Source organism: Sinocyclocheilus anshuiensis, unplaced genomic scaffold (assembly GCF_001515605.1).
Source record: "Sinocyclocheilus anshuiensis isolate Anshui unplaced genomic scaffold, SAMN03320099.WGS_v1.1 scaffold3274, whole genome shotgun sequence".
Classification (NCBI taxonomy): Eukaryota; Metazoa; Chordata; class Actinopteri; order Cypriniformes; family Cyprinidae; genus Sinocyclocheilus; species Sinocyclocheilus anshuiensis.
The window spans coordinates 33,584-46,271 of record NW_015537940.1 but is presented as its reverse complement, the minus strand read 5'-3'; the positions used below and the strand labels follow the sequence as shown (position 1 = coordinate 46,271).

General features: G+C 39.0%; 1 protein-coding gene across 13 annotated transcripts in view; it reads left to right on the top strand.

Annotated features, from left to right (window-relative positions):
* The window catches only part of LOC107663114 (myocyte-specific enhancer factor 2D-like), a 65,667-nt gene that overhangs the window by 38,856 nt on the left and 14,123 nt on the right, over positions 1 to 12,688 (top strand). For 9 of the 13 annotated variants that reach the window (XM_016453283.1, XM_016453276.1, XM_016453317.1 and 6 more), the window contains exons 3-6: positions 698 to 901; positions 5,301 to 5,438; positions 8,306 to 8,513; positions 9,954 to 10,010. In XM_016453283.1, coding sequence (XP_016308769.1) covers positions 698 to 901; positions 5,301 to 5,438; positions 8,306 to 8,513; positions 9,954 to 10,010 — 607 coding nt within the window. Of the gene's footprint in view, positions 1 to 697; positions 902 to 5,070; positions 5,206 to 5,300; positions 5,439 to 8,305; positions 8,514 to 9,953; positions 10,011 to 12,688 lie in introns of all 13 variants that reach the window. The other 4 variants (XM_016453304.1, XM_016453289.1, XM_016453355.1 and 1 more) reach the window with 1 other exon arrangement.

Below are 12,688 nucleotides of genomic sequence, written 5' to 3'. Positions count from 1 at the left end.
AAGCATTAACACATGTTAGACTGCACCCCATAAACACAATCAAGCCTAGAAAAAAACCAGTGAACCACCCCTTTAAAATAAGACAAATTTACCTAAGAAGCAAAATTGCATTAGATATAGTTCTCATCTCTTCACTCATCCTTGTCTAACCTTGTCTTCCTCTTTTTCTTAATGTTTAACTACATTTTTCTTCTCGTTTAATGGCATTTTTAATGGAAATTTAATGGCCAAATTTGCATGTGTATCTTCCCAGACAGTGAAATTGTTAGGCTAACTGTTAAGCGAACTCTAAATGGCTCAGCACATGTCAAGATTGTCTTAAATTTCAGTATGTCCCTTTAAATATCATATATCTTATCATATTACTTTAAGATAACATGTTTATGATATAATAATAGTGCTTTTGCATCCTTTTTGAATCTTGAAAGCTCTAATCCTTATTTGTAATTTTATTTAAATTGAACATCAAAATAGATTCTTCAGAATATCTTCTTATGAGTTTCACACAGGAAAGAAAGACATTCATGTTTGGAACAACATGAATGTGCGTAATTGGTTGTTTTAAGCAGACTATAACTTTAGGATCTTCTTTTTTGTTTCACTGCAAATAAAAGATGTAGTTTTCAGTTCTCATCCTTCATCTCAATCATCATCTTTTTCTCCCTCTCTAACCTCATCTTTCTCTCTCTATCCACAGGTGACCTTCACCAAACGGAAGTTTGGTCTGATGAAGAAAGCCTACGAGCTCAGTGTGTTGTGTGACTGTGAGATTGCCCTCATTATTTTCAATCACTCAAACAAGCTCTTCCAGTATGCCAGCACCGACATGGACAAAGTGCTCCTCAAATACACTGAGTACAATGAGCCGCACGAAAGCAGGACCAACGCAGACATCATTGAGGTAACACAGACATACAAGCCCACCGTGAATCCTCCCAATTTCAGGTTGCAGGAAATTGTTTTCTTTGTTTGTTGGTCTCATTCATCCTTTATTTGTTTGCTCCTTCTCTTCACTCCTTCCTTCCTGTTTTTGGTGAACCGTGTTAATTCGGTTGCAGTAGTTCAGTCAATAGCCCTATTTGGTTGGGACAAGTTTTGTCTGAGGAGGCCAGGTAAATGTGTGTGTTTTTCCTCACAAAAACCTTGTTAAAACCGCAGAGCAAATTACCTACTGTTTTCCTCCTAACACACAAGTCCTCTGAGAAGGATCCCGTCCAAATAGGAATGTCTGTAATTGCAGTGACTTGTTTTCATGATGCTTCTCCTCATTTATTTTGACATTTATCGAATACTGTAACTAAAGCTAAATTTGTTGTTTCATTACATCGTGAACTTTCATTATGGATTCAGACCATGCTTATACCATGCTAATTTGACTTTTGACTAATTTGATTTGATTTATATATTACTTTATTTACATGGTACTCCAAGGTACTTCTAAGAATATTATGGTATTACCATGTTACCATATCCAAAATACGCCCTGGTTATACCATAGTGACAGTGTAAATCCACAACACTGCAAGTTCTTCATGAAATGGCAAGGCTTTTGCATAGCTAAACACTCATCCATAGGGAGGCCGAGCACATGTGAGAGAAAGAGTGTGTGTGCAGGTCTAGAGAGCATGAAGCGTTGTTCAGAGGCTCGTGGATCTCTATACGCTGCTGGCTAACTGCCTGGACGATGGTGGGACAGGAGAGGTAGGGACAGCTGCACCCTCTACCACCTCCTGCCTTTGGCCAGAGAGGAAAAAGTGGCTTACACACAAACACACACACAGTGCCCATCCGGTGTCTGTCCCGTCCAACACAAGATGGCGACTGCATGTGTGTGGCATGTTGTTCTGGGGCGCGTAACATAAACTCGGAAAGAACAGCAGCAGTGGAAGAGTGTCTCAGGTAGTATAGCTTAAACATCATATGAATTAAAAGGATAGTTTACTCAAAAATAAAAATTCTGTCATTTACTCTCCCTCATGGTATTTTGAACCTGTATGCTGTTTTATTTTTCATCTTCATGCACCTTAATGCAGCTGTTTCTTAGTTCAATGCAATTTATGAATTGGACCAAGCGGTTCATTGAAAAGAATGGCTCAAACGAGTGATTCACATGCAAATTGAACTGGTTTGGTTCTTAAGTTCAACTCACTGACTCAATGATTTGGATATTTTGGTCCTCGAGTTAACAGCTCACTGGAAAAGAAGATTATTAGTGAACAACAACTTATATTTAGGTCTTTTACTCACACAGAACTATCATATAACCTCACCGGAAGAGTTAATGAGTGTCTCAGATAATATAGTTTGAATGCTGCCCGAATTAAAAAGAGAGTTCACCCAAAAATAAACAATTCTGTCATTATTTACTCAACCTCATATCCGTATTCCTAACTCATATGTTATTTTTTTCTTGTCTTGATGCACCTTAATGCAGCTGTTTTCCATAATGAATCATTCAGTGCAACTTGTGAACCGGATCAAGCATTTAATTGAAAAGAACCAGCTCAAAAGAATGATTTCTTTCCAAATTGGATAGAACTGGTACTCAAGTTCAACTCACTGATTCAGTGATTTAGTTGCTTTGGTTCTCTGGCTTACTAGAGGTAGAGATTATAGTGAATAACAACTTAAATTTGGGTCTTTTACTCACTCAAAACTTTCATGACTTAAGAAGATCCAGGATGTAGTGCACAAGTCACACGAGTCCAATTTGTCGTCGCTATGAACTTGTTCACTGTGAACTATGAACAAATACTTTAAAAATAACTGAATGTTGATTGAAACTACATGATGGTGGGTAAATCATAACAGAATTGTAATTTCTGGGTGAACTGTTCCTTTAAAACTTCAAATGTGTGTGTGTACAGAAGAAAGTAAAGTATTTATTTCAAGATAAATTGTTCAAGATTAGATGGTCATTCCGTGCAGTTTAAAATGCAGTCATCAGAGGGTGAATACTTCTGTAGAGTGTGTGATGTTGAGAAACTGATGACTCTTTTGCAGAAGCCCCCAGTGGTACAGGTGCATGTTTCCTGTTGGGTGCAGCTGCAGAAATCTCTTGAGAGAGAGAGCGCGCGCGCGTGTGTGTGTGTGTGAGTGTGTGCATGCGTGTGTGTGTGCGTGCGTGCATGCATGCGTGCATGCGTGCGTGCGTGCACTGTGGTGAGGATGTTAGGCCGCTGTGGGCCACATCAGCTCAAGCCTGACTGGGCTGCTTTGTGTATGTTGAGGCTGAAGGCTGTCTCATGCAATATTGAGAGGCAGAGTGACAGTAGAGGCAGACCTGGCGCTGAGTTCCCAGTGTTTGGCCTGATGTTTTTGGGGGCAGTACCATTCAGAAGGCCCTTCCTGTGGCTCATGCCCAATTAAAAACACGTCTTCTCTGCTTTACCTGGTTATTTGACTTTAAGAGACCAGAAAGAGAGAGACATGCAGGCAAAAAGAGACCGTTCAATGAAGTGAGGGAGATTTGCTGTTTCTAAATTATGAAGTGGCTTACATTCACCCAGAGAAAAACCCTCATTCATCTTACAGCTCACTGTATATACACACTGTGTGTGTGTGTGTGTGTGTGTGTGTGTGTGCGAGAGAGAGTGTTATGTATGAACGATCGAGCTAGTTCAAATGTTTGCAATGTATTTTTTTTTCCTCATTCATCAAATCTATAAATTAGTAGCATTGCTTGCTAAGGCTAATTGCTAATGCTCATACTTGGGGTTAGGAATTTCTACAGGCCCTATTGCTTAAAGGGCCGCTTTGTGATATCACAAAGCCCGGAAAACAAACGCTGTAGTCCAAACGAGCCGTTTGTTGTAGTTCTTGAAAAGGGATTTTTAAAAAATTAAATATCTCCCTTTGGAGTGGACTTTGAGATTTGTAACTTTCTAGATCTTTTTTATGCCCAAACATACACACTACACACTGACTAAAATTAAAAAAGTGAAAAAGCATAATAGGACCCCTTTAATATTTCATTTAAATGCTTGATTTGTGGCTTCACAAAAGCCTCCAATTGTACAGCGTTTTGTGGAGAGGTGTGTTTGTTACATTTCTAAGGGATTATACTTTTTTCCACTCAGAACACCTTAGCAACTGCATAGCAACAGCTTGACAACACCCTTCACCACTTGCATTTTAGTTCATTTAAATTAATTTACTAATGTAACATAATGTAATGTAATGTAATATATTATAAAACTACAGTTCAAAAGTTTGGGATAAGTAAGATTCAGTAAGGATGCATTAAATCGATCAAAAGTGACAGTAAAGATATTTATGTTGTTACAAAAGATTTCTGTTTCAAATAAATGCTGTTATTTGTCTATTATTCAAAGTTTCCAAATCAGCATATTACAATGATTTCTAAAAAACCATGTGACAGTGAAGACTGGAGTAATGGCTGCTGAAAAATCAGCTTAGCAATCAATTGCATTTAAAAAAATATTAAAATAGAAAACAATTTTTAAAATTGTAATGATTTTTTACAATATGACTCTTTTATTGTATTTTATCATAAGAGACTTTTATGAAAAATATAACATCTTACTGACCCCAAACTTTAGAACGGTAGTGTATATGAAAAAAACAAATCTGGATTAAAAAAATGTTATGCTGTATTTTCTTTGCACACTTTTTATGTCACCATGACCTCTATGAAAAGGAAGAAAGCAGTGCTGAAAACTGTTTTCCATTCAGCCTCGATACCCCCATCAAAGCTACTTAGAGAAAATCTTGTTTGGAAAATCTTCTCAAAAAAGTCTCAAACTGTTTTCAGGCTGAAACCGATAAACTGAGTTTCTCTCATTTTCAGCCTCGTATAACTTATTTCCAGCCCACGGTTGTCTAATGGCTGCGCAGTTTCAGCGTTTTCCAAGTCATGGTGTAAAATCGAATTTAGCCTCTTCACTTCCTCATGAAACAATCTGCTGATGTACAGTGTTCTTGGTTTATGTGTCACACATTACTCTGTAGGTTTAATAAATCAGTGCTGCTTCTTTCTGATTGACATTTGTGTTTCTAAATGTGAAATATGCTCCTCTCCCTTTCTTCTCCCATTCCAAATGCTTAAAGACGTTGAGAAAGAAAGGCTTTAACGGTTGCAACAGTCCAGAGCCAGATGGGGACGATTCAATCGACCAGAGTCCGTTACAGGAGGACAAGTACCGCAATAGCGAGGAGCTGGACATCCTCTTCAAACGCTACGGAGTGAGTATTCCTCTTTACCTTGTCGTTCTAACCTCCCTCCTTCTCTTTCTTCCCCTCTGTCTCTCTCTCCTATCCTCGGTCGGAAATAAATGAAGGCTCTGAACAAGAAAGAGCACCGGGATTCGGAGAGCCCAGACCCCGAGGAGCCGTTCTCCCTCACACCTCGCACAGAGGAGAAGTACAAAAAGATAGACGAGGAGTTTGATAAAATGATGCAGAGCTATAGGCTTTCAGTGAGTACCCGTGTGAAGAGGCCTGCTTTTGGCCCCGGCAAACCAACTCACAGAGCACCTAGCAACCATCTCTCACCCCATTCCCCTCCCACCACCCCTCAATCCCCTCTGAATGTGTGTGCTTGGGCCAGGAGAGGGCAGTCGGGGGCGAGAGGGCGAGTGTGGGCCGCATCCCTTTGATCCTCACAATCCACGTTTTCAAATGCGCCTGTGATTTATAGCTGGCTTGATTCTGCGTTCTGTTTTCTTATGTTCTTATGTTCTGCGTTGACTGATGCTTGTATCGTGTTTGCCAGGAATAGACTTCTGACTCATTTGGGTCCCGATTCAGGCGTCGGTGAAGATAATTTTCATTAAGGCACTGTCAAGAATGCTTTATGCATGAGCCTTGCATGAGGAATCTCCTCTCACAAGGTACAGAAACAAGAAAGTGCTGCTCCCTTTCTCAATGTATCGTGGGCCCAAGTTTGATATCATTTACATGGTGAACGTGATTCAACATGATGTGGGCAGCAGAGACTGATTAGTGTAGTAAGTTGCGTTCTCTTTTCTCTGTAATGCTAATGGGACTGGAAATTAGAAATTGCTTGGTAGCTGCATCTAAAAAGCATTTCGTCACCTGACGGAGGGCCAGTTTTCCTCTCTCTCGCCCCCCTCCCATTCTCCACCCAGTGCACCGTTCACGGGCCGGAGCACAAAGAGAGTCATCCAGCGCCTCTCTCTTCTCTCCCACATAATCCCAGCATGAGTGCCCGAGGAAGGAAAGCTAAAACCTTAATCCCTCTCATTGGGGACACCCAGCAGCATGTGCACTACAAGCTCTACTTAACAAGCCGGAAAATGATCAGTTTGTAATGAGTTTTTATATATTCACCACTAACTGTCTGACTTGGCTGTCATGGCAATTTCAGTGGATAAAGCTGGATTGTGAGGAAATTTACTTGAGATATTTTTTTTCTTCTTCCTAGAAAAAATATTACAAAACATGCTAATTTAAGTTTGTTTTTTATTCTGGAATTGTTTTCAATTTCAACTTAAGTAAAAAAAAAGAGTAATATTTCAGTATTGTGCATCAAACAGGAATGCACTATACATCAGTGCTATATCAGTGATTATTATTTTTATATATTTTTTGTATCGGTTGATGTTGGATATACACTACCATTAAAAAGTTTGAAAATTCCATTACAGGAATAAATTACATTTTAAAATATATTGAAAATTAAATCTATTTATTGACCCTGAAAGATCATTCCTCATGTGCACTGTGATCTGCAGTAAGCTCCAAGCCAAAGGGACTTCATGTGAATATGATTTGCCAACTTGTTTCCCAAACCAGTCAGTCTTTCTCACTTCACTGGTCACGGTCTTCCTCAAAGTCACACGGTCTTTCTTTCAGTACCAAGTGTCGTTCTTATCACAGTTGACTATCGCTTGTCTGTGTCTCTAGACTGATATAATCTTGAGTCTGTTGTATTTATCTTCAGTTGTTGAAGGCACATCAGAAGTGTCAGATTGCATTTTCTGGCTGAGAAATTGGAGACTAGCAGACTAGATTATTTCTGTCTTGGTGCTCCATATTTTAAAACCAGCTGCTCATCTCACACTAATGACCCTCCCCTCCCTTCACCCTGCCTGGTCTGCGTGCAGTGCTGGAACTTAGTTACTTCATCCACAGTCTTATCCTATAGCATATGCTACAATGGGTTACTCCCTCCAGAACCGTAGCTTGGATATGTTTAACCTGGAATATTCATTTAAAGCAGCTTTGGCATCAGTAGAATCTCATTAGAAGTCATTTCTGCGAAAACAACAGCGTTTATAGGAAACGTAAACCCATATTCGGCTATAACAACAAAGCTGTCTGTTGAAACTAACTCTTAAAACTAAAAGTTCCTTAATAGCGTCTATATTCCATGAACCTTTAACATCCATGGAACCTTTCCATTGCACAAAAGCTTCTTTATATGAAAAAGAGTTCTTTAGGTTATTAAAATGTTCTTCACACTAAGAAAAAAAATGGTTCTTTTAAGAACTGTTCACTGAAATGTTCGTTGGGAAACACAAAACGGCTCTTCTGTGGCGTCACTGCGAAAACCCCCTTTTGGAAACTTTATTTTTAAGAATGTAGTGACCATAATCTGCACACTTCAAACTACATTTTTCTGCTGAAGCTCAGACAGAGAGGCTAGAGGAGAAAGGGAGAAGGACAGAGGAACAGCCAGACTAACTCTATCAAACTGGGTCCCACTCAGAACACAGAAGGCCTACTGTGGCCCACATTCTAAATTTAGAGGCCCTGGTTTTGCTGAGGATCTTTGGAAAATGGGTCTCCATCAGAGCATCTGGACAGTTTGAGTCCATACTGATTGCTGAAGCTGGCTAATTGCGCTTCACAAGGCACGAGAACGAGGATCGGCTGACTCAGGAGTTGTCACGGCCACATGCCCCTTGTTTGAAACACCTGAGCCTACTGTGTATGGTGGGTTATTCCCTCGAGCCATATTACCAGTTTAAGGACAACTGTTGCAGACTAAAATTGAGTATAATCCTGGGCTACGAAACAAGTGTTAAAATAAGACCGTAAACACTGGATGATTCAGTGAAATCTAGATGCAAATGAAGTGAAGACTTCCTATTCCTTTCATTTCCAGCCTGGATAATTCACACTAAAACGTTGACAGATTTTGCGTCTTACAAAATTAACTCCGCACCTTGTAGCTTCACGTGCTCTGCTTTGAAGTTGTTTGCACAAGTCACTGCATGCTATTAAAACCGGCGTGTGACCATTTGCGCAATGTCTTGATGTACATGCAGGTGGGTGAGTTTAAGCCAATAACGTTTCCCTCTCTATCTGTGTTTCTCAGTCCACAGTGCCACCGCCCACTTTCTCCATGCCAGTCACAGTGCCGGTGTCCAGTCAGAGCCCTCTGCCATTCAGCAATCCCAGCAGCCTTGTCACCACTTCCTTCATCACCTCCACTCTCTCAGACCCACGCCTGCTGTCGCCACAGCAACCGCAGCTGCAGAGGAACACGGTGTCTCCTGGCCTGCCACAGAGACCTGCCAGTGCAGGTAAAATCCTGAGCAGATCAATGGCGCTGGGTACCAGTAAGCAAAACAGGAAGGAGGAAATAGTAGCTCATGTTGTGTACATGAGCTTATAATGTTGCCCTGTGGGTGTCGGATTACCCGGAGCGTGACTGTCAAACCTTCATCTCCTCTGCTCTGGAGTGCTTACATAGTGTACTGATCAGACCAGAATTTTTTGACCAGAATTGTAATATTGTAATATGCATCCTTACAGCATGTAGTCTTACTTCAGCCAATTCTGTTAAGTTTTCATTTCAGTATGTCAGTATCAGCTGAGCTGTAGCATCTTTTTTACACCTAGTATCAACATCTTGAGGCATACAATTGTAAATGAGGTTCAATGCATCTCATTGTGATTTGATCACTTAAAGCTCCTTTGGAGGTGGTCAGGGAAACATGTCACATTTATAGTGTAAACTCTAATGTGTCCTGATGCATGCTTAAAAAACTCGAAGGACTACTGACTCACATAACATGTAATCTCTGCTAGGGAAAGCTTTGAAATAAAACAACAGCTTGATCGAATCAATTAAGAATAGAATAAAAGCTTTATTTCCACAAGACAGGGAAGGTGGACAATGTTATAGGCACAGCTGTGCAACATAAATGAGACAGTGTTTAAAAGTATACTTGAGCAATTGTATCATAGTATGTACAATATATTCACTACCTTTTGGGGTTAGTATGATTTTTTTTAATGCTGTGTTCACCAAGATTGCATTTATTTGATCAAAAACACAGTAAAAATTGTGAAATATTATTACAGTTTAAAATAACTTGCCTATTTTTTAAGATGATTTTTTTTCCTGTAATGTCAAAACTGAATTTTCAGCAGCCATTACTCCAGTCATTCTTCAGTGTCCTGATCATTCAGGAATCATTTTAATATGCTGATTTGGTGTTCAAGAAACATTTCTTTTTATTATTGATTAAAATGGTTTTAATATTTTTGTGGAGAAGTTCAAAAGAACAAAATTGATTTGAAATAGAAATCTTTTGTAACAGTGTAGAGGTCTTTTTTATTATCAGTATTAATTTAAAATAAATTATCAATTAAAAAAAACTTTTGAATGGTAGTGTACACTTATATGCTGTACAAACACTATACATCTTAAATATGATTCATATAAATGCAAAAGACTTCACTGAATGTGCACTTCATTATGACACATTGATGTAAAGTATCTATATAGTCCAGAAATAAGACACCCTCCCTTAAAATTCTGTATCCCATCCCCCAAAAGACACATGTCTGTCTTGGCTGACCATCTGTGATCAAATCACCCGAGACTAATGTTATTTCCTTTAGTCCAAAAACTTCATTTTCTGTTCCAGATTTGTTTGGCTTTAGATCTAGATTTAGAGTCTGTACTCTAGACTTGAAATTTCAGCCTTCCTGTAGCTATTTTGTCCTTTTTCCAGGTGCTCTTCTGGGAGGTGACCTCAACAATTCAAACGGAGCGTGCCCAAGCCCTGTGGGTAAGTCTTTCCTCCTACCAGCCAGACGGCCCCGATAATGCCTCTTCATTTTCACCCGAATAATGCATCAGTCTGAGTCAAACTGCTTGAAATCGAAGGGCACACTTTAGACCTGCAGAGTGGAATGAGAGTTTTCAATCTCATCCGATAAGATATGATCTGATCTGACTGTGATTATGAGAATGACAGCAGCTCTATGAAGGTTGTCTGAACACAAAAATCTGAAAGCGGGTGATCAGATCAGACATCCACTGTACGCTCACACACCTGTTTGCTTGTGACAGTTGAAGCTCACACTGTGCTCTCCAAGAATGCCTGTAAAACCCTCATGGGACCATGGGGCACGAGTGACATGAATGTTATGGGTCAACACCACACACGTCATTTTTCCTACTCCGTCCTTCCATTTTCTTAAATTATCATTAGTTTTTTCTCTTTTCCTCTCCATTTATGTGCCCTTGCATAACTGTCTTCCCATACTCTTCCCCTCTCAGCTGTTTTTCATATCTCACTTGTGACATTCTGAATGCCCAGCTTAAACCAGCACGCTCCGTCCCCTCCTACTCTGTCACACTCCCTTCTCTCCTCCCAGCCCATCTTGACAGTCCCTGACAGCTGTAGGTTCTCCTGCCACTGATCTTCAAAGAGCACATGAGTCTCATAGACATTTTAAGTGGGCATTTAAAATGTGAACATTTAATCAGTGAAGAGGCTGTGGAGTCACTGGAAAAACACCTCCCATGGTTTCTTGGGATTGTGTGTGTATTCTTTGGCACATTCAATGAATATGCCTTATTTTGGTGTTCCATGCCTTTTTTGATGTTTTTTCTTTTTTTTTTTTTATGTGAAGAATTAAATTTAAACCTAAATTTAACCAAGAATTAAATGGTAAAAATTATACAACAATGGCATAATTGTGACATAATCTATTTAATGGATATTCAATTATTAGCCTAGTAAAAATTTTATATTTTTAATTATTTATTATTTTATATAAATTAATTAATTTGATATAGAATGAATTATTTTCTTCCCATGCTGCTCTTACCAAACTGCTTTTCTTCATCCGACTCAACTTTGAACAGTGTTATCAAAGTTGGGTGGAAAAATGATCACATTTTTGGGAAATGGATCATTTTTTGTCAGTAATTATCCTTTTTTTTTGTCCCAAAATAGTCAGCCCCTTTAGACTAAATTTGCAACCCTTTTACTATATATGTTTGTTAATTTGACTAAATAAATGAATCTGACTAAATACATTAATTTGACGTTCTGCACTTTTCTTGCTTTCCTGAAGGTAAAGCACCTCCTTCCACTATTTGTTGAGAAAGAAAACGTTTTACTAAAAAAGTTTTAACGTTTTTAAAAAAGTTGTAATAATTTACAGTTTTGTTACCTGTGGGAAATACTTTTTGTATATGCGGAGTGATTTGTTTTTCCCTAAGAAACTTTCTCAGCTCTTACCAAACTGCTTTTCTCTGTCCATTACCACTCCTTGTGTCTCATTCTCTCTCTCTCGCTGTCCGTTGCCCCTCCCTTCCCTCCATTCTCAGCTGTTGCTCTGGGAATGTCAGCATTGATGTCATGTAGCATTCCTACCATTCCCAAGAGAGAGAGGGACAGAGAGTGAGAGAGACATGGACAGAGACGAAAAGAAAAAGGCAGTCAGACCTTTTGAAGTGGGGATTAATAGAAGCCGGGGCTTACAATCAACACTCACACAAACAGCACACTCACATATACATGCTCATATCCACTATATTTTCCAGCATACTCTCTGACCCAGGTTCATAGAGCATAAACAAGTGTGTTTATACACATGTTTCTGTCTCAGCCCCCCTCTAAAAACCAGACTGAACTTAAAGCTGTGTTTCCTAGGGTAGAGAACAGCTGAGCATATCTCTTCTCTACTGCCAAGGAATTGCAGCTCCCTTTGCAATCTCTTTCCATTCAGAGCTGCTGACGTGGTTGTTGATCTCACATGATCTCACACACACACACACACACACACACACACACACACACACGTCTAGCGGAGCAACACGCAGTTGTAGTTGCCCTGTAACCAGAGCTCAGATAGGATAAAATATCAAACTGCAAATGTCTCTCCAGTCTGAAGCTCTTAAATGATTCATAAACTGAACACCTCTAATTTCGATAGACTAATTTAGTGTATTAAATTAGTTTAGTTTTTAAAGCGTCAGTTTATAGCACAGTTTAAAAGCAGCAGGGGAGACTGGGGTTGGTTGGCAGAGCTTTCACTTTATTCATTATCTTTTGTGTTATAAATATTAAGATGACCCAGCAAGGTAAAAATGAAAGTGTACAATCTTGAGAAAAAAAAACAAAGTTTAATGTCTAAAAATATTTAAAGAAAAAAGTTTTGATCATTCATGACTAAAATTATGTGCCAACATAGGAATAGTTGGCACGGGTTGTGGGTTTTTTGTCTTCTGGCTAACTTTATATTTATGAAAAGAGTTGGGTAGGGTATATAAAACCAACCCAACTCTTTTCATAAATATAATGTATATTATTATTGTTGTTATAAAAATAATAAAATAGTCACATATAACACCTTTTCATAAATTTGGCCAAAAAAATAAGCCAAAGCATGATTTCTTACAAGTATCAAAATATAATTGGTTCCCATTTTGATTAACTAACATAGATTGTAA